Below are 22,780 nucleotides of genomic sequence, written 5' to 3'. Positions count from 1 at the left end.
ATTAAACATCTTTAAAAAATAATAATAAAAGTAATGAACTTTCCGCTGTGGTGGCATATTACAGATACAAAATTCAAACCTGATGAAGCAGTTGCACAATCTCTTCATGTAACACAATGACCATGTATAGGGGGACAGGATTGCTCCTCTGACCTTTTCCCCATACATGCATTGAACATCACCTGTGAATACCTAACCTACAAGGTGTGCTTTCACAGGTTCAAAGTCTACCAATCAAGGCTGATACACCCATCTGTTCTGGTCACAGCAGTCACCTTGTTTTCTTTCTCATTGAGGCTGCAGTTCACAGAGGTCAACAGGACAACTTACTAAGACAGGAAGCTGCAGTTGTGTTCAGACCCTGCAAACCTTCCCACTGTGGCAGGAGAGCTTATTTGTGAACTTGCAGAACTGGCTTCTGCAGGGTTAGACCATTGGTCCATCTAGCTCAATATTGCCCCCTGGTCTACCTAACATGGAGTGAGACCTTGTGCTATATCCTGCCATCTTTACTTCAGGGACTTTTCAGTTTGTTCTAAGGCTTTTCCCCACAAAGTAGAAAACTCTGTTTACCTGGGTGTTTGTTTGGTGACTTCTGAGCAACCCAAACTGTGTCCATTGTTCCCTTTTTAAGCTGTACAGCTGTGCTGCTCACACTTCATTGAAGCCAAGCTCCTTGGAAATTAGTGCTCCTGGAAGACTGGTGATGATGTCATCACCTTGAGTTCAGAAACACCCAGGACCTGCCACACAGCAAGTGAAGGGGTCAGCACAGTGGTTCTCAAACTGGTGGATCGTGTCTTACCAGTTTGTGCAAAGGTTCCTCCATCCCTTTAAGGGGCAGAGGAAGGAGAGAGGGCAGTGAGGCGATCCTCAGGATCACATTGCTAAGGGGGGGCGAGTGGGGTGCTTTTTACTTACTTTCACTAACGTAGGGCTTCTGCAGCCTCCAACCCTCCACAGCGTTCCCCAACGCTTGGAACATTGAGACATAAGCGCACGCAAAGCACTTTGTTACTGAAAGTAAGTAAAAACCACCCCCTTGTCCCCCTTTAGGGATGCAATCTTGGGGATCGCCTCAGTGCCCTGGCCCCTCCCCTGCAAAAACTTATTTAAGGAGTAAATCTCCCTAAAAGTTTGAGAACTTTTGCCCTAGAAGAAATATTGGCTATGGTTATCTCATGGAAAAAGAGAAGAGAGAGAACATGAAGAGAAGAACTTGCTATGTTACACCAAAGGCCTACTTAAGCCAACAACATCCTGTTTTCTCATAGCGGCCAACCAGATGTCTCTGAAGCCCAGAATTGGGACATGTCAGCAAATAGCCCTCTCCTTTTGTGGCTTTTTCCCAGCAACTGGTATTCTGAGGCACATCTGACTCCAAACATGTAGGAAGTACACAGCCATCATGACTAGTAGCCATGGATAGATTACTAGTCCTGATCCACACACATGCACGGGACAGGTGTGCAGACAGTAAAGATAACAAATAATATATTAAAAAATAAAGTTAATAAAATTTAAAAAAAATGGATCCATCTTTGCAGATTTGGTTTGTGAATGGGTCCTCTTGGGTCTAGAACAGCTGGAGGCCGTTGCCATAATAATTGTGTCTTACAGTAATTCTCGGTTTAGCAACAGCAATTACAAAAATGTCAGCATGGCTCTATATCTGAATTTCTGCCATTTCCTGTTTGCAGCCTCTCATACCAGGTCAGAACCCTGTGTTCTCTAGAGGGTTGCCATTGTGCTTCATTGCCCCTTTTCTCCCCCATAGCTGAAATCATAATCACGTGTTTCATTGTGTGGTATGGGGAGAGGAGGCTCAGAGCTGCTCCATTCATAGTTCTTCAAAAGTGGGTAAGCATTGTCTGGTGATATCTCAGAAGTCAAAGTAGTGGATGGCGGAGGATGGGGAAGTCAGCAGGGCTTCTTGTGTCCAGGAATCATCATCAGTGTTCCTCATGGCTCCCTACTCTTCTTCCCCAGAGCTAGCAGCAGGAGAATCAATTAGCCAAGATAAACAATGATATTCAAATGTACACCATTCATTTAGTGCTGCACAATTGGCTGTTCTGAACACAGATTCAGGGTTACCCTTGGACTAGAACACTGAGAGTTTTTTTAAGCACAGTGTGTCCCTGGCTGCTCCTCATGCACAGAGGTCAGCACCAGGATGATTAAACATCTGCCCGGTATGCCTTTGGAATGCAGATAAATGCTATTTGCATGCTCAGACTTCAGGCTGGCTCATTTGTTTTTGTTTTTTCCTCCTTTTGTAATGAAAGCTGTTCACATTCTGTTCATTCAGAGATATAATTTCTCCTCTTCTGCCATGCTGCTTTCTGGAGTTGTGCTCAGGTATCATTTCACACCTGATCACAACCGTTCATGGTAATTTCACAACTACAATGCAGGCTCCGGCTCGTCCTATGTTGACTGGAACTTCCTATGAAACGGAAAACACTTAGTTAGCTTTGTGTAATATATCATTCAGTCACTTTTAAACTCTGTGTGTGTACGTGTGTGTGTACAAGCATAGCTCTTTAAATATTTACAACTTCGTGTTCAGCAAGCAGTAAACTCCACATCATGTTCCATCAAATGTAATTAGGAAAAAAAAGTTTACTAACAGTGCAATCCTTTGCATGTCTACTCAGAAGTAAATCTTATTGAGTTCAGTGGGACTTAATCCCAGGTAAATTATAGGATTGTGAACTATTTTTTTGCTGGAAAGCAATATATAAATGTTCCTATCATTATCATCATCACTTCACAGCTCACCTGATGAGCCCCCACTATCTGTGAATCCTTTAGCTGAGGATTCAAGTATCTGTGGAAGGGTAGCCCCATATACCCCCTCCCACAAACCCTCTGTGCTCCCCTCACCTCCAGAGGGTCTTCTCTGAGTTCTGCAGAGACCGCATGCACCCACCTGTATCAATGTTTCAATGGGAAAAAAGTGACTTCTGATTTTTCTGCAAAACCGGAAATGACATTTTTGTGTCTTTAAAAGGCGTTATGAGGGTCAGGGAGCCCTGTGGTGCAGCTCCTCTTGCCTCCAGAGGGTGGAACAGCATCCTCAGTATACACAGTTCCAGAACAGAATCCTTATGGATACCAGGGCATGCCTGCATTTTCTAAATATCAGTTACTTCCCAAGGACCTAGAATATCTTGAGGTATTTGTGCAATATATCTGCATTTCAAAGTAAAGTTGCTTTTTGCAGACCATAAATGATTATTTCTTTACACTAAGGGTGTGCAGTTAATCATCATCATCCTCATCAGCCTAAATTTCAGCTCATTCCAAAGATGGGTTCCCCTGCCACAGGTCTTCAAGTAGAGGCTATGTAATCATCTGTTGGGGAAGCTCTAGCTCTGGATTTTCTGCAACAAACAACGGATTGAACTAGATGGCCTCTCTGAGGTGGATGGAGTAGAAGACCTTTGAATATGTAGTTGATGGCTGAGTGAAGGTCACAATCAGGGATATATTATATATTGGGCTAGCAGAGTGTTCAGGAGTCAATTACCTCTGTCCATTCATTGTTTTGTGCATCATAGGATTCTACAGTGTCCAGGTAGCTGTGCCCATCATATCCCCCCAACTGCATATAACCTGTCTCCAAGAGGACAAACGCCAACAGCATCACGAGGAATACTCAAAGGGGCCACGGTGGTCCAGGTGTCAGTTTTGGGATCATACCTAGAATATTGGATGGAAAATGTTAACAAAAATGGTTTAGGATTAACTGGGGGAGGAATAAAAACCATAACAGATTCTACTATTCCTGATTCACATTAAGATCCAGATACTCTGGACACTGAAATGATTATAAATCTTTGTAAAAATCAGAAAAATCAGATCATCTAATCATGCTAATCTTCAGCCAGCAGAGGGAGCTCTAGACTCATGAGTGCGCTCTTTCTTGAAATATTCACCTAAAGTATAATCAGGTGTCATGTAGTCTAAATACCTACCAAACATGCAGTGCCAGTATGGTGACAGTCAATCAGCCATTCTTTATTCTGTTTCCATGTGGAGCCCCATCAAGTAAACATCAAAGGCAAAACCAACAGAGCATTGATTCAGTGTTTCTCAAACTGTGGGTCGGGACCCACTGGGACCCAATAAGTGGGTCGCAAGCCAATTTCAGGTAGGACCCCATCCTTTTCAATATTTTATTTTTAATAGACTTGATGCTATCATGATATGTGACTGCACTTGGGGAAAAGTTACAAATCTGTACTTTTAACAGGCTCCTTTGTGTATGCTTTAAAAAATTATAGTCAGTAGAACTTACTCCTGGGTAAGTGCAGGTAGGATTGCAGCCTAGGATTGTTAAAAATTTTCCTGCTTGATGATGTCACTTCTGGTCATCACTTCCAGTGGGCCCTGACAGATTCTCATTCTAAAAAGAGTCCTGGTGCTAAACGTTTGAGAACCACTGGATTATATGGTTGCTATGATAATTCCTAATATTTAAGGGCTTTGCATCTATTAAATTTCTTACACAGCATGCACACACACACACACACACACACACACACACACACACACAATAAATTCAATAGATCCTAGACAATGCTAATAAGATAATTACATACCTTCATATAATAATACCAGGACCATCCTAAAAAATAATCCATAGATACACTAATCAACTCCTCTAGGATCATAAGATGTTCCTTTATACTGAGCTGGATGGTTGGTATTGATTCTACAGCAGTGATTCTCAAACATTTTAGCACCAGGACCCACTTTTTAGAATGACTGTCGGGACCCACTGGAAATGAGGTCATTAACCTGGAAGTGATGCCATGGCCAGAAATGACACCATCAATTTAGACTGCAAACAAAAGATCCCATTACACAGTGTGTTCATGCTGTTATTTCACATAGCTTGGAATTCAAGCATTCCAGCTTGGAAGTCAAAGCAGATCACAGACTTGGATCCTCCTCCAACCACAGAGTCCTCCCCCTTTTCAGCATCCCATCCTCCTACCTATTCTGGGCAAAACACCATGCCTCTCTCCCACAGACAGCCTGCCCTGCCCTGTATTTTCAGCTCTGTATTTTCAGGGGTGGTTGAGCTACGTGCTATGTGACCCACCTGAAATTGGCTCAAGACCCACCCAGTGAGAAACGCTGTTCTATAGTGTTTTATACTGCATGTTCTCTCTGCCTTACCTGAAAACTGAACCTGGGACTCCATCCATGCAAAACATGAAGTGCTATCACTGAACAACACTGCCTTCCTAGCAGGTATAAGCCTCTCTGAACAGGTACAGCACCGTAATTCATAGCAGAGAAAACAATGAGACTGGTTGTAGGTTATCTTAAAAGTTCAAGAATGAATTAGCATATTACTCTGACCTCAATATAGCTGCCTTTGTGGGACCTTGAAGGATGTGTGAGATAGCTTCTGGTTATAAAATTAGGAGTTGTTAGAAAGAAGTCAAATTTAATATACATTCTTTTTCATTCACTGTTTTATGGAACAGAAGATTTCACATATTCTACATTTAATTACATTTTCTGGCAGGCAGCTCTCTATTTCTGTTCTGGCCCCACTTGCACAATTTTTTTTAAAATTTCTGTTCTTCTCATTAATCTGCATTTTTGCGAACATTGGGGGGAAAAAAGATGTATTTATATAAATGCATGGTTTTTTGTGCGTGTCCTATTCCAACCACTGATGCAATAATACATTGCCAAGTATATGTTTTACAGGCATGTTTTTCCACAAATGTATGAAATGCATAGAATCTATGGACCTGTCCTTGTCTTATAAGATCTAGTCTGCTGAGTACAGGGAGGGGTCTAGAACCACCAGGAATTTTGGCAGGAGTGGAGTTTGGTAGCATCCCTGGAGGACTTGCATCAAAGACTGCAAGGATTTCCTCTTTTGCACCCTTACCTTTCAACACAGTCAGAGAGTCGTGAACAGTGATTAGAAGCAGGAGCATCGTGGCCTCCCACCGCGTACAGAAACCCATTGTAGGTTGCAACACCAACTCCTCCCCTTCTCTTTGACATGGAAGCGCACATGCTCCACTTGTTGGTGTGGGGATCAAAGCACTCCATGGACTTCAGACAGGAGCTGCCATCCCTCCCACCAACAGCATATAACCTAGAGAATGATAAACGAGTGGTGTAAGATATCTCATCTATTAGTAAACATTTCAAACATCCACTTGCAAATGGAATCTACTTCAAGGTTGCATGATCACCAGGGATGTGCAGGGAGGGGAGGCAAAGCCTCACCTTTCATACTCCAAGGAAAATAGCCCCAGCCTCCCCTGTGATTGCTGGCATGCTCCACCCACTTTCTGAGGGGTTGCAGGATCACATGGGAGGCTCTTGCTTGCTACAGCTCTAATTTCTCTCTGTATAGTAAGAGACACTTGCTTGTTACTATACAGGGAGAGGTCAGACCTGCAGCAGCGAGAGCTCAGCCTCCACTGCAGGTGCTGCAGTTTCCGGGTAGCCCCCAGAATACCTTGCAGCGCCATGCCACAGAAAATGCCTCCCCAGCCATTCGCTTCACAACCACTGCCTAAGCGCAGTGGCTGCCTTGTTCCCCAACATATGGCATTTTGCCAGTCAGTCTGGTGACTGGGGAAAACAAGGACATAGTGAGCATAACGGAAACCTGGTAGAATGCGGAGAATCAGTGGGATACCGCAATCCCGGGCTATAAACTCTACAGGAGGGACAGGCAGGGGCGTGTTGGAGGTGGGGTGGCCATTTATGTTAAGGAAGGGATAGAATCCAGCAAAGTAGAGATTGAAGGTGGGTCCGACTCCACCGTAGAATCTCTGTGGGTTAAATTACCAGGCCTGAGGAGTGATGTAATACTGGGGGCGTACTATCATCCTCCAGACCAGTAGGGGACCTTGAAATGAGGAAACAGATCAGGGAGGTGACAAGGAGGGACAGGTTGTAATCATGGGGGACTTCAATTATCCTCATATTGACTGGGTCAATTTGTGTTCTGGTCACGAAAAGGAGACTAGATTCCTTGACATGCTAAATGACTGTGCCTTAGAGCAGCTAGTCATGGAGACCACCAGAGGACAGGTGACTCGACCCAGTGTGTGGCAGCAGTAAAGAAGGCCAATTCTATGCTTGGGATCATTAGAAAAAGTATTGAGAACAAAACGTCTAATATTATAATGCCATTGTACAAATTGATGGTAAGGCCACACCTGGAGTATTGTGTCCAGTTCTGGTCACCACATCTCAAAAAAGACAGTGGAAATGGCAAAGGTGCAAAAGAGAGTGAATGAGATGATTACTGGGCTGGGGCACCTTCCTTATGGAAAGAGGGGGGACCCGGGAAACTATAGGCCGGTCAGCCTAACATCCATACCGGGTAAGATGGTGGAATGCCTCATCAAAGATAGGATCTCAAAACACATAGACGAACAGGCCTTGCTGAGGGAGAGTCAGCATGGCTTCTGTAAGTCTTGCCTCACGAACCTTATAGAATTCTTTGAAAAGGTCAACAGGCATGTGGATGCGGGAGAACCCGTGGACATTATATATCTGGACTTTCAGAAGGCGTTTGACACGGTCCCTCACCAAAGGCTACTGAAAAAACTCCACAGTCAGGGAATTAGAGGACAGGTCCTCTCGTAGATTGAGAACTGGTTGGAGGCCAGGAAGCAGAGAGTGGGTGTCAATGGGCAATTTTCACAATGGAGAGAGGTGAAAAGCGGTGTGCCCCAAGGATCTGTCCTGGGACCGGTGCTTTTCAACCTCTTCATAAATGACCTGGAGACAGGGTTGAGCAGTGAAGTGGCTAAGTTTGCAGATGACACCAAACTTTTCCGAGTGGTAAAGACCAGAAGTGATTGTGAGGAGCTCCAGAAGGATCTCTCCAGACTGGCAGAATGGGCAGCAAAATGGCAGATGCGCTTCAATGTCAGTAAGTGTAAAGTCATGCACATTGGGGCAAAAAATCAAAACTTTAGATATAGGCTGATGGGTTCTGAGCTGTCTGTGACAGATCAGGAGAGAGATCTTGGGGTGGTGGTGGACAGGTCGATGAAAGTGTCGACCCAATGTGCGGCGGCAGTGAAGAAGGCCAATTCTATGCTTGGGATCATTAGGAAGGGTATTGAGAACAAAACGGCTAGTATTATAATGCCATTGTACAAATTGATGGTAAGGCCACACCTGGAGTATTGTGTCCAGTTCTGGTCGCCGCATCTCAAAAAAGACATAGTAGAAATGGAAAAGGTGCAAAAGAGAGCGACTAAGATGATTACGTGGCTGGGGCACCTTCCTTATGAGGAAAGGCTATGGCGTTTGGGCCTCTTCAGCCTAGAAAAGAGACGCTTGAGGGGGGACATGATTGAGACATACAAAATTATGCAGGGAATGGACAGAGTGGATAGGGAGATGCTCTTTACACTCTCACATAATACCAGAACCAGGGGACATCCACTAAAATTGAGTGTTGGGCGGGTTAGGACAGAAAAAAGAAAATATTTCTTTATTCAGCGCGTGGTCGGTCTGTGGAACTACTTGCCACAGGATGTGGTGCTGGCGTCTAGCCTAGACGCCTTTAAAAGGGGATTGGACGAGTTTCTGGAGGAAAAATCCATTATGGGGTACAAGCCATGATGTGTATGCGCAACCTCCTGATTTTAGGAATGGGTTAAGTCAGAATGCCAGAAGTAGGGGAGGGCACCAGGATGAGGTCTCTTGTTATCTGGTGTGCTCCCTGGGGCATTTGGTGGGCCGCTGTGAGATACAGGAAGCTGGACTAGATGGGCCTATGGCCTGATCCAGTGGGGCTGTTCTTATGTTCTTATGAGGAAAGGCTATGGCGTTTGGGCCTCTTCAGCCTAGAAAAGAGGCGCCTGAGGGGGGACATGATTGAGACATACAAAATTATGCACTGGATGGACAGAGTGGATAAAGAGATGCATTTTACACTCTCACATAACACCAGAACCAGGGGACATCCACTAAAATTGAGTGTTGGGAGAGTTAGAACAGACAAAAGAAAATATTTCTTTACTCAGCGTGTGGTTGGTCTGTGGAACTCCTTGCCACAGGATGTGGTGATGGCATCTGGCCTGGACGCCTTTAAAAGCTGATTGGACAAGTTTCTGGAGGAAAAGTCTATTACGGGTTACAAGCCATGATGTGTATGTGCAACCTCCTGATTTTAGAAATGGGCTATGTCAGAATGCCAGATGCAAGGGAGGGCACCAGGATGTAGGTCTCTTGTTATCTGGTGTGCTCCCTGGGGCATTTGGTGGGCCGCTGTGAGATACAGGAAGCTGGACTAGATGAGCCTATGGCATGATCCAGTGGGGCTGTTCTTAAGTTCTTAAGTTAATATTTCCATGTTCTGAAAATGAGTTGTCTGAATTAATTCCTTTATTTTCAGCATGTCCAAATGTTGTAGGAACTGATGGTCAACAAGTAAGGAATTCACTAACCCAGGGGTGTCCAAACTTTTGGCAGGAGGGACACAGCATCTCCCTGACACTATGTCAGAGAAAAAAGAGAATAGGGGGAAAAAGAGAATTAATTCACATTTCAAATTTGAATAAATTAACATAAATGAATATATTGGAACTTATATGTATGACTGAAGGTCTTGCAATAGTTCAAGGCCTATAAAAGGTCTTGTATAAAGCAAGGCCAGCCTTTCCATCACTGCTACTGCTGCATCAGATGAGAAACAGCAAGCTGTGGAGGGAGCTCTCATCCCACATCTCATGCGAGAGGTCAAACAGTCTCCCTCATGCTGAGAGCAGTTGCATCAGGCCAGCAAGAGCTCCAGCAAGTCTCTGGAGGGTCAGAGGCTCATTGGAGACTGGGGGCTTCCTGTGGGCCGGATTGGGAGTCCCTGAGGGCTTTTGAGATTATTATTGATAATAAACCCTGGGCCTTGGTTTGGGCAGCCCTGCAAACAGAGAATGGTGTATTTATGAAAAGGATCTTTAACTTGATCTTAATAATCGTGAGATAAACAGAAACATGAAAAAAGATTGGAAGTAGATTCAGGACAGGTAGAAAGAGTACATGTTTGTTATGTTGTGTGAAGATGTACACTTTTGGCCTGCCTTGAATCTACTGCCAATCTATTTTCATTCTTCTGTTTATTTCAAGATGATCAAAGGAGATCAAGATCATAAGAAGCCTTTTTATGGTCACATGTTTTGTGTGCTCTAAATTATGAGTTTTTTTATTGTTCTTGATTTTTTTTTTTTACTGGTTTTTAATTTGATCTCATTAGAGTCTCAAAAGCCAAGAGGAAAAGTGGATTGCAAGTCTTAGAGTGAATAACTCAAATGCAGCCTTGGTATACAAGTCAACATACTTGCTATTCAGTGCTGCAACCCCAACAGTGCTCCTGGGGGTGGCCATGCTAGCGACATAATTCCATTGCCGGGCCTGGGGGTCCCATCTTTCAACGGTGTTGAGGTAGCTCCATCCATCATGACCACCCACAGCATACATGGGTCCTTCAAGCATTGCTACGCCTGAGGATGAAAAGAAAAGAGAGGAAGGAGAGATTGGTCAGCAAATAATCCTGTGTTTTGAAAGTAATTAACGTTTATTTAATAAGTTTTGCCTCCCACCCACCTGTCTAATAGTATCCCCAAAGTGGTTAACAATAATGCAATTAGGCAAGAATAATATAAGATGCTAATATGCCCCCCCCCCAATCCACAGATCTCGTATCCACAGTTTCATTTATCCATGGATGCAGGGGCTATGCCCCCATTTCCTACTTAGCATTAGAGCCAGTTTAATCAAGTATTCAAGTTGCCGGAAGCTGGATTACAGCAACCCATTAAAGGAAGATTCTCACACTTTCCCCGGTAAGTTTTTAAACACTCTTAATGTGTGGGAGGTGGGGGCCATTATCAATACTGGCCTCCCCCATATCTGTAATTCCATATCCATGGGGGGAGGATCCGTGGAACAGATCCCCATGGATACAGAGGCATGCTTGTATTTGAAATGTGTCATGTGTGTCTCTGTCTGACAGAACATGTTATGACAAGAGCAATAGCCTACTGGTAGAGCACATGTTGAAGTCCCCAGGGTCAATTCTTTCTCGTTTCACCTAAACATTAGATAATAGAAAAGGTCATGTACTAGAGATCTACTGCCAACCAAAGGAGATCTCTAGTACATGACCTTTTCTATTATCTAATGTTTAGGTGAAACGAGAAAGAATCAACCATCAACCATCAACCAAAGGAGATGGTGCTCAGCAAGTTGGAACAAGCCCTCTATGGTCTTTAAAAAAAACCCACTCCTTTCTAGCTTCCCCCATACTGATGCACCAGTGCCAGAGTGAGCTCCACTACATCCTATGGGGTAGTTGGAATGCTGGTAGGAAAATTGGTCTTCTCCTGGGTCCAGCACAAGTGCCAGGACGTTAAGGACATAAGCCCTGGGATAAGAACTAAGGATGCACACCTATACACACTTACCTGTGAGTAAGTGCCATTAAATATGGTGAGAGTTACTTCTGATTAAGCATGCATAGGTAAGATTGAAGTTAGGCTGCAATCTCGTGCACATTTACCTGAGAGAATGTTTCTTTAAACTCTTTTGAGCAAATATGCATAGTATTGCACTACCAATCTACCTTTTAAAAAATGAAAAGGTGGGGGGAAAGTAATAAATATTTTTATTACAATAATAATAATAATAATAATAATAATAATAATAATAATAATCCCAAAACACCTGGAAAAGCACTTGAACACCATTGGAATGAGCACAAGCACCATCTGTCAATTATGAACAGTCAGTAAGGTTCATCTGTCAATTATGAACCTTACTAGGAACAGTGTACATACAGTGATGATATTTGTAAAGCAACAACATGAAAACAAAAATTAGCTGCCTATTCTAGACCCTTGGGAAGGACTCAATAGGTGGATATATACAAAATCTAGTCAAAAACATCTGTGTGAAAATACATAATAATAATAATATTTATATACTGCTTTTCAACAAAAGTACAAGTTAAGCCTCATTATTCATGTGGGTTCTGTTCCAAGCACTCATGGGGATGGCAAAAAACTGCACTATAGCAAATCAATTTAAAAAACAAAGTTTCTTTGCTGGCGTGATTTAAAAACAGCCTTGCTGACCTTTGTGATGTTAAGATAGAGTCATTAAGACTCTATCCAACAATCAGTCTCTCTCAAAGTGCTTAGAAAGGCTTCACTCCGACCCCTCCCTTCACCAATGCAAAGTATCTTCTTTCTACCTGCTCAGGGGGGAAGGAAGGGCTCTGCTGGAGAGAGAAGGATTGATTGTCAGCCAGCTGCCCTCTCTCTCTCTCTCTCTCTCTCTCTCTCTCTCTCTCTCTCATTAAGGAGGCTATTGTTAAAGGACTTTTCAGTTTTTTTTAACTGATTTTAAAGGGATGCATTTTTCCCCTTCTCCAGGGATCAGCACATTCCTTCTCATTTGCAGGGGCCATTTGTGTTGAGTCAAATCCGTGTATAAAAAATCCGTGTATAAATAGGCTGGAGCTGGAGTTCATAAAGTGGTTTATAGAAATAAGTAAATCATGGGTCATGGGTTCCCTGACCCCAAAGGGTTCACACTCTTAAAAAATGCAGAAGAACCTTCAACAGCCAACAGACACCATCAACAGGAAAAGATGCCATGATGGGGTGAAGGACAGTTGCTCTCCCCCATTAAAGTTAAGAAGACACCACTTTAAAAGGTGCCTTTTTGCCCAGTGATAAATGAGAGCCCAATCCTGTGCTCGGTGGCACAGCTCTGTGCCACCGAGCACAGTCACAAATGTGCCGTGCCGTAAGGGGCTCACCACCAGGCTCCTGCTGGGCTGGCGCCGGGCAGTCGCCCAGCTCCCATGGTTCGGCAGTCTCCAGGACCGCCAAGCTGCGGAATAGTAGGCGGGGGTGGGGAGGAGGCGTTACGGGAGGGAGGAGGCCAGTGGGGGCGGAGAGAGGGCGGAGGGAGGCATGCCGGGGGGAGGGAGGGAGGAGGATCTGCAGAGCTCTGCTCTGCAGGATCCAGGGCGCTCGTGTAGGGCTGCGTGCCCTACACAAGTGCCATTGCGGGGCTGCTTACCTTACTTGGGGGAAGGGGACGAACATCCCCTTCTCCCGAGGCACTTCCTGCAGCAGCCCTCCTCGATGCCGCTGAGCCTGGGTGCCCCAGGCAGCTCAGGATTGGGCTGTGAGGCATTTTTTTTTTTAAAAAACTAGTATTTGTTTAAGTAATATTGTTCCCATCCTCAAACACACACAGCTATCCAATGTATCCCCAAGGCAGGTAATTATCATAGCATTCAAAGAATTCAATACTACTATTTAAAATGTAAAGTCTTGAAATGTATACACAAATGTAACAGAAAATGAAGAACTTATATCCAGAAGGAATATGGCGGTTTTAGCTTATTTTTGAAAACTAAGGAGGGAGTTTGTCAATATGGACTGAGGTAGGAAATCTTATATATAAAGGAAACCCCTTTATTTGTTAGCTTTATCATAAATTACATGGTACAAGTCAGGTTGGGTTAAACTGATGTTTTGGGGCCATGATGTGAAAGTTCTTCCTTTGATGTTTCATCTGTGATGGCCCAGTCAACGTGCAAGTGATGCTGCTGATGAATGTGCGAACCATCATTCTGTGAGTGGCCCCAAACACGCTGCTGCTATGTTTGTGTGCAATAACCTGCCACTCTCAGGTTGAGTAGACGGGTCTTTTGAAAATGCTCTGCAAATACTTACCTAAACCATGCCTGTGAGTTGACATAGGAGGCATCACAGTCCAGGCTTTGGACACAGGATTGAAACATTCAACCGTGTTGGATGTTTTCAGGCCATCTCTTCCACCCACAATGTAGAGTTTGTTGTCAATCACAGCGACACCAAACTGTAGCCGCCTCCCATTCATGGTTCCAATTTGAATCCAGCTGTTTGTCCTCAGGTCATACTTCTCAATGGTCGTAGTTCCTGTTGAAAATATGAATATTAAAACTGATGATGCACCTAAGGGAAGATGTCAAATTTCTAGGGCTGTCCCCAATTAAAGAAATTTTAAGGCTCAATCCTAACCCCTTATGTCAGTGCTTTCCAGGCGGAGGAGGAGGCCTCCATGAGTGACACCCAACTGCAGGATGCAGCACATGTCCCATTGGCTCTGCTATGCCAGTGCAGGAAAGCGCTGACATAAGGGGTTAGGACTGCACCCAAAGTCAATCAAATGAGTTTTATGAGATTAATGATTTTGGAGAAGCAAGTACATTTTCCTTCTTTTTTTATATATGATTCCTGTCTATATTGCAGCAAACACCATCTTAGGAGATGCATTCTCTCCCTTGTGAGAATGAAGGGGGGATGCCTCATTCTAAGAGTGCTTGCCACTTGTAGTAGAGGAGTCTTTTAGAGGCTCTGATCACTTTGAGTATAGAACTTGATCAATAGCTTGGGAAGTCGAAGGATGAGGGAGGAATGGCATGTTGATGCTTACCAATGGGCATTAATAGAGTATGAATACAGTTGGCATGGGAAAATGGATTTAACTTGGAATGGGGAATACACAATACTTGTATCCTGTCATTTCTAAAAGATGAATCAACAGGTGACTCTGGTCACCTTTTTGTTCCCTTGGGCAAGTTGCATACAGTGGGTCTTTGGTACTTGTGGGGGTACCACAGGACCCCCCATGGATACCAAATTCCACAGATAATTAAATCTTCTGGAGAGGCAGCGCAGTGCCACAGTAATCTTACCTGGGGTCACACCTGGCCCTCCAGAGGTTGCGTATGAACCTCAGAAACGTCCAAGACATGACCGGAAGTGAATTCCAGTTCACACTGGTGACTTCGGTTGCATCTGGGAGGCGTTCTAAGCTGTAAAGTGATGTTCAGTCATGACCAGGAGGTCTTCTATGGCCCTCCATTTGTGGGCTTCATATCTGTGGATACTCAGATCTGCAGATGCTAAGCCCATGGATAAGAAGGGCCTACTGTATCTGCAACATAAACGGGGAAATATGGCCCTTCATAGACCATTTTGGGGCAGGGGTTATGGCTCAGAGATGGAGCACCTGCTTTGCATATATAAAGGCCCCAGACACAAATACCAGCATCTCTGAATGTGACCTGTCTGGAGACCTGTAGAGTCAATATAGACAATACTGTGCTGAACTTGATGGAACAAGAGCCTGCAGGCCCATTCCTATCCAACTTTCCAGCACCGATGCAGTCCTGAAATAAGGGAACAAATGTTCCCTTACCTTGAGAGGGTCTCTGTAAGTGTCCCATCACCACCAAGATGCAGCACACATCCCATCATCATGGCTGCATCAGCACTGGAATGTTGGATAGGATTGGCCCTGCCTCAGTAAAAGACATTTCTCTATGTGTGGGTTTTTGTTAATGCTTTGTCAAGCTTTCCTTCTAGCAGCATTTATTATTAGGTGCTCAAGTTGGTGCTTCTCAAATCTGGCACTTTTTAAAAAGCCGTGACTCCCAGTGAGTCACTTCAGTGAATCATTTGGGGGCTGCAGGTGCCTGTGAAAGAGCTGCTTTTAGCCTCTGGTCAATAATGCAGGTAGGCAGAAATCACCTGTGAATTGCCCTGCTTGACTCAAACAATTTCCTTCAGGTCCATCTGTCTGAATAAAAAGCAGAATCTATTTCCTGGTCCCCCTTTCGTAAGAGTTTGTGAGTAAAATATTTTAGCAAGTTTCACGGGTGTACATTCCTCTGGAACTAGAGCAGTGTTTCTCAACCAGTAGTACTCACATAAACTGGTGGTACTTTAGGTGGTATCTGGTGATACGTGTGGGACCCCCAGACCCCCATCACCTGGCAGCAAGACCAGCAATACAATGTGACAAGCAGCCTTGAGTCTCTTAGCAGTGTTTGTCATGTTGCGTCTCACCTCGCAATGTGAAAGTAACTGGTGATGCCACCAGTGTCAGTTACTTCCAGTGGTACTTCCAATAAGTTGGACCATGTGAAGTGGTATAGCGGGGGGCAAACATTGAGAAATGCTGGAGTACTTCTGGACACGATCCTTGCAGCGTCACCCAGTGGTGCTTTTCCGCTTATAGTCATATGTGGAAACACCATGCTGTTTTCACACTGTAGTAGATACAGCATTTTGGGGGGACATAGTAGATTGACTATCCCCCTTTTCACCCCTCCCATCCTCTAGCGCTCTGTTAAATCTGGACATGTGCCTCCCCAAAGAGATAAAAACATAGCATTAACAAAAGTTCACACACATGCACATTACCCTGCTGTACCATTGGTCTTTAAGAAGTCACATTTTCTGCAGTAAGGAATGTGATGATTTCACCATGGGCATGGCTGCCTTTAGGAGCTGCAGGGCCCTATTGGAAACATTTATTGTGCTGGGCCCACAGTTCCAGAAGGTGGCCCTCAAGGCCTAGGAGAGGGGGGTAAAGGGGGTAATTTGTACCTGGGCCCAGAGTCAAAAGGGGGGCCCAGGAGCCCAATGGAGGGGGCCCAGAAATTTACTGGGATCTGATATTTTCCTACGTCCTATGTTGCCCATACGGGATGCTGGGAACACTACTGATGCCACATGGGTAGGTAGACCTGGGCTCCAAAGACATTTCTGGCTATCTCTACCCTCCCCTCACCCTGCTTCACCCCTCCCTCCCATTCTGCTCACCTGTCACCACCCTTCCCCGCTGTGTTTCATCTCCCCCTTTGCAAAAGGGCCCAAAAGAAACTTTGTACCCCCTGATAAAATTCCTCTCAGAGGCCCTGGTACTACCCAATATGTGTTCTTTTTCCATGTTGAGGTCAGAGCATGCTGTGCTTCTTAACCTCAAAGCAGTGTGAGCAAGCACATATGAATCCGTGTTTAATATTTCCCCTGTGCTGCAAAAAGGTGGCAAGACACTGTGTTTGAAATCAGTTCCAACATCCAGTTTCACCTGCTATTTTTGCCAGAGCAAGTAATGCTACTACCTCTTTGAATAATTTCTTTTTTTTTCTGGGGTAGTACACAGTACGGACTGAGGTTGAAGCTTTGCAGGGAGAGAAGGCACATTTATCACCTGCTGTTAAAAAATAATAATAAACTGGTATCATTTTATATCAGATGGGACAAAATATGTTTTGGCTGATAGGAATGCATTACTCTGGTTGTCTTTACCAGAGTGGGGAACAAAATGTAGCCTTGTCTCCAGTGCTTCAGAAGACACAGGACAAAACATAACTGGTGAAAGGCAAGCAGGAGCATAGTTAGGTGAGAACAAGAGGTGCAGGTAACAGGAAGAGGGTTGCAGCAACGGCTGAGGGTCAAGTTAGAAATAAAAATATATGAAGAGCCTTGCTGTGTCAATTAGAGGCCCAGCTAGCCAGCATTCTGCTCCCCACTGGGCCAAACAGGAGGCTTCCAAGCAGACTATACAGACAATAGACCTCTTCCATTGTTGCAAGCAGTGTCCCAGTAAACACTATTCTGTGGCTTATTGCTTCTGAACATGGAGGTTCTAGACCTATCCATGACCCCATCCAATTCCTAGTTAAAACCACCTAAGCAAGACATGATGCAGGAAACACACACACAAAGTTTTAGGGGGAAAAGGGTTAACACTAGTCAACAGAGGAGGGTGGACAGGGGGATGGTCCTGGAACAGATCCCCCATGGATACCAAGAGTCCACTGTATGCCTTGTTATTTAACGGCATGAAGCCATTTGAACAATACCATCCAATCAATCAGCCTGTTCACTGCACGATTACAAGTGAGGGCACATCACTCTGCCCCACATTCTTCTGTGAGGAATGGAATGGATGTACTAATTGTGTGAGTATGCAGAGCTGAAAGTAACACCGAGGGAAGGAGAAATGTGTGCACCTTCTCCTCTGATCGCACAGTGCATAGGTCAGTTAGATGGTATAGTCCTAGCTGGCCCATTGACAAACAATAAAAAGCAAAGTCTTTTTGTTTGTTTGTTGTTGTTTTTTTTTTTTAAGAATTTACACACTGGATGAAATATGTTGTTAGGCTTCAGCAACGAAAAAGGTCTGTGACACCTTAAAGGCCAACTCATTTATCGTAGCATCAGCATTTTTAGACAAAAGCCCACTTTGTGAACTCACCTTTGGTGGCATCCATGCCCCCCACAGCATAAAGAGAGCCAACAGTAGACTTCCTTGGCTTGGTACGAGGGCTCTGCATCATTGACCTCCTCTCTGGTAACAGATGATACTTCATAGCTTCCATTAGAAGTTTCTGGCACTCAAGGTCATCCGTAAACATGGGGCTATTTTCTAGATCAGCTAGTAACTGAGACATGGAAAGGGAATCTTGCTGTTCATATTGGACCGATCAGAAAACTACTGCTATGTTTGTTAACCCTTCTCCACTTCCACCCCACAAGTCTTCCTAGTGACTCCTTAACACATTCTGCTCCTCTTATCTGCTCCTTCAGTCTCACTTATTGGTACTTCCAGCATTAAATTGAATTAATCACCAGTGCAAGCAATGATGCTCCTTATTTGAATGGGGACCACAGGCAAATGCAGTTTTCAATTTCACACTAGAAATGCAGGCAGTGTGTGCTCTCTAGTCTTATCTCTATGCCTTAAAACCCTTCCTTAAGAATCTGCTTCTTTAACCAAACCCTTCCAAGGCCAACCTTGCCTCACAGTACCCACAGTGCATCATGTCTCAATCACGCATTGTCCTGACCCACCTGTGGCGATAGAAGGGGCAATCTTATGTAGGAGAGGAGCATTCCAAGTTCTCGCTGCCTGTTTTGCAAGTCATGCTTGACCCACATCATTAAAGCCTTGAAGATGGACTCTTCATCTGGAACATTGATGTCATCATTGGATAAGAGTTTAGCAATTTCACTGGCAGGCAGCAAAAGAAATTCCTGATTCTTTATTACTTCGGTGAAGTGGTCCTAAGGAAGGAAGGAAGGAAGGAAGGAAGGATGACTCCACTGGAAAGATGACATGCACATACTTATGATTCTTTACCTGCTACATGCAGCTGATTTATTGTACTAGGTTCACTAGTCTAGTTCACTGAGACGATGGTGCATGTGTCATAGAACATTTGCCCATCCCTAGAATCTTTTGCAATATCCAGCATTTCCTTTGCAGACAAGTTGAATAGGAAAGACACTCTGAAAATAAAGAATGGGTTAGTAGCATGGCCAGTCCATCTATGAGGTCAACTAAGATGGTTGACTCGGGCTGCATCTGGACAGGGATACTTCCATAAACCTGCTTACTTTCACCACTCCTCCTCTTGCTCTCATTCCCTGGGTTTGAGAAGGCAGAGGAGGGTAGAGGAAAAGAGGAAGTGTACTCATTTCCCACCCATACTTCCTTTTCCAATTTATGAAATGAGAGGCTGGCATATTACCAAGTAAGGGCAGGCAACATTTGGCATGCTGCCTCTGGTTTTGGGAGGTCTTGGGCGAGCCCTGATTTGTAATGCTTGATAAGTAGCTCAAGGTCCCAGGCATATCTTCTTCTGTGCTGGTGGTATGTGTGTATTGCTGGCTCTGGATGTTGCAAATGTGCCATTAAGCACATTTCCGGCACCCAGCATAGAGTGAGTTCAATAGCAGGTGCAGACACTGGCTTAGCTGGGGGGGCAGTGTTTTGCAGGGAGTTTTGCAGGGCTCCTCCCCCTCCCCTTGGGAGCCATTCACCTCTGTTCCCCCCCCACATGGCTCCAAAGGGGAGAGGAGGAGCCGCTTGCATGCTGCAGAGAGACTCCCTGCAAAACTTAGTGCCCCCCTCTAGCTACACCAGTTGGTAAAGAGCCGAGGAGACCCATTTCGACCATGGTACCTTTACCCGGGGTAAGAGAGCAAATGCTCCCTTACCCCAAGGAGATTCCAGCAGCTGCCTTGTTTCCCATAGGCTACAGCAGCAGCCATTTTGACACCACTGTTCCTATGGGTGCTGGGCACCATAGGATTGGGCTGCAAATCTCTCTAAGCTAAGTGACATTGGGATGGAAGAGAGCGTAAAACAGGGATGGGCCATGACTCGGATGGCTTGTTCTTGAGTCATGAAAACACATGTTTTTTGCAATTTGTATGGACTTGAGTCACACGTGTTGAAAACTTGAGCACTGACTCGGCGGTTTTCCCCTAAAAGTGAAAAGACTCAAGCAGACTCAAATCCAGGCTTGCTTTTGTGTATGCTTGCAACTGATGTGTGTGTGGGTTTGCTTGTTTGCACTTTTTTTTCACCCCTTCACAACTCGACTTGTTTCTCCAAAAGTCTTGGTCTTGAGTCGAAATGGCTCTAAAAATGGCTCTGAACGACTTGCAGCAGCCGCTTGTTATGACTCATGGGCGACTCGAATCAAGGAGGGGGAGACTTGGGACTCAACTCGAGACTTGGCACTGTGACTCCTGCACATCCCTGGTGTACAGGAGCATTTATTGTATATTGTTGCTACGAATTTCTGGAAGCAAACACAGAACACCAACATCAACATTTATAAAAGGTTTTTGACTACCTAAATCTTGTCATACTGTTACTATATTTTCTCTGGTGGTTTGTTTTTTTATAATGGTGGTTAAAAACTAAGTAATCCTCAAAACAATCTTAATTCATGTGTACTCAAAGTACAAAATAGCAAAGTAAGTTCTATTATGTTCAATGAGGCTTACTCCTAGGCAAAGGATGCACAGAACTGCAGCCTTAGGGCCCAGTCCTAATCAACTTTGCAGTGCCAATGCAGCCCCAAGGTAAGTGAACAAATGTTCCTGCACCTTGAGGAGGTCTCCATGACTGTCCCCCCACAGCAGAATACAGCAGCACTCCCATTGGCACAGCTACATCAGTGCTGGAAAGTTGCATAGCATATGGCCCTTAGATACTTGCTGGCAACAGCTGATCTTCTTCATGGCACTATTATTTTTTGCAAGCATCTCTACATTCTGAATGAGTTTTTTGTGTTTTTTTAAAGGATGAGTGTTTTGGTCTTTTGTTTTTCAAAAAAACACAGAAAAAGCAGATTTCTTGGGAGTGATAATTACACTACACTTCCTTTTCTTTGTGATGGTTAGAAAAAAAAATGGAAGAGTGGACAGTTGTTAGGAGCTTCAAAAATAGCACAAGCTGTTGATGGGAAACTATTTCATCTGTGGAAGCAAGATTACCAGGCAGGAAACTGTTAATAGTCTACATCAATAATAGCAAAGGTAAAAGCATAGGAAGCTCTACTGTGTGGACTCCGGGGCTCGTTAATATCTCATCCAGCTGTCTGTTGCTGAGTTACGAAGACTCTTTACCCCTATGTTCTTCTGTTCTCTGTGATTTTGATTGTTTTGGCACTTTCTGGTAGCTTTGATTTTTATTTTATGGATTGTTTATTCATTATGTGTTGATAGTTTTCATTGTATTTTGACTTTTCTTTTTTTACGCCATAAGACACCATTCATGCTCAGTTTGGTCAGATAGGAAATATACACCCTCCACATTAGTGGGTTTAGAACTCACAAATTTCATCATCTGTGGGTTCCAAACTCGTGGCTAGACCCCATTGAAGTGTGTCTGTGTGAGGCCTCTGCACAGGCTTCAGAAGGGCTCCAGATGTTACCATTCCAGTCATGTTCAGGTCCATTCCATTCCAGTCCAGGTGGCCCAAATTGGCAGATTCAAACATTCATGGCTTTTGGTATCCACAGAGGTTCCAGGAACAGAACCCCTGCGGATAACAAGGGCCACCCCTGTATATGCTATAAAACAGTTTAAAACTACCATAGAAACCTGCCTATAAGTCGACCCCACAGATAAGTCAAGGGCAGGTTTTGAGCCAACAATCATGGAATTTTCTATGACCCTTGGATAAGTCAGGGGTTAAACTTAGGGGTGTGTCTGACTATAGTTTTGTCTGATTTTACCGGAGGCCAGATCCTGAAAAATAACCTACCACTAATTGTTACCTAAGAACCGTAGTCTCTAATTTATTAAAAACATAGTAAAAGATCATAAGATACATTTTTATTCTTTTTTAAATTCTGGTCTTCACCACCTTTTTGTAAACACTATCAGAGTAAGTGCACTGTAAACGACATACCAGTAAAACAGTGGTTCCCAACCTGGTAGTCACGTACTCCCAGGGACACACAACAGGACCTTTAGGGGTAATTGAAAAAGAGTGAAATAATGGCAGAAAAAGGCAGGCCGTGCCCCAGAATGCCTTGCAAGGCAGGAATGCCTTGCAAGACCAGCAAGGCAGGAAGGGAGGTAGCTAGTTGGCATTGAAAGCCCCACCAATAGCTAGTTTTGGGTCATCAATTCATCTCTGAACCAGTGATTGAAAACCATCACAGTAAAAAAGCTGAAACATAATATGAAAAGTGATCAATCACCCAGAATTTCTCAGCACACTTCTGGTGCAAAACAGTGAACAGAAGAACAGCAGAGTCTTCTGTTCTTCAGACAGATGAAAAGAGAAAATATGTGATGAATACATGAAGTCTGGGCTTTCATATGGAGGAGATGAAGGCTTGTATCTAAACTCTGGTCTCCCTGCCAGAGAGATTCTAATCTCTACAGCAGTGGTTCTCGCACTTTCAGCACCGGAACCCACTTTTTAGAATGAGACTCTGTCAGGACCCACTAGAGGTGATGTCATGACCGGAAGTGACATCATCAAGCAGGAAAATTACAAACATTTTGCTAATATGAAGGGTACAATTTATGGAAATGGGCTGCCAAGGGATATGCAAGTGAAAAAGATTGGGAACCACTCTAGGAGATCCATGAATCAAATCCA

General features: G+C 44.2%; 1 protein-coding gene across 1 annotated transcript in view; it reads right to left on the bottom strand.

The window, feature by feature from the left end:
* Positions 1–920: 920 nt before the first annotated feature.
* The window catches only part of KLHL4 (kelch like family member 4), a 56,877-nt gene continuing 35,017 nt past the window's right edge, over positions 921–22,780 (bottom strand). The window contains 8 exon segments of the mRNA XM_066639987.1: positions 921–2,449; positions 3,536–3,607; positions 3,609–3,708; positions 5,924–6,136; positions 10,352–10,514; positions 13,764–13,988; positions 18,124–18,310; positions 18,720–18,932. Of these exon segments, the coding sequence (XP_066496084.1) occupies positions 2,390–2,449; positions 3,536–3,607; positions 3,609–3,708; positions 5,924–6,136; positions 10,352–10,514; positions 13,764–13,988; positions 18,124–18,310; positions 18,720–18,932 (1,233 nt within the window). The 3' untranslated portion in view covers positions 921–2,389.

The sequence above is a fragment of the Tiliqua scincoides genome, chromosome 12, assembly GCF_035046505.1.
Source record: "Tiliqua scincoides isolate rTilSci1 chromosome 12, rTilSci1.hap2, whole genome shotgun sequence".
NCBI lineage: Eukaryota > Metazoa > Chordata > Lepidosauria > Squamata > Scincidae > Tiliqua > Tiliqua scincoides.
This window is presented reverse-complemented; position numbering and strand designations above follow the sequence as displayed.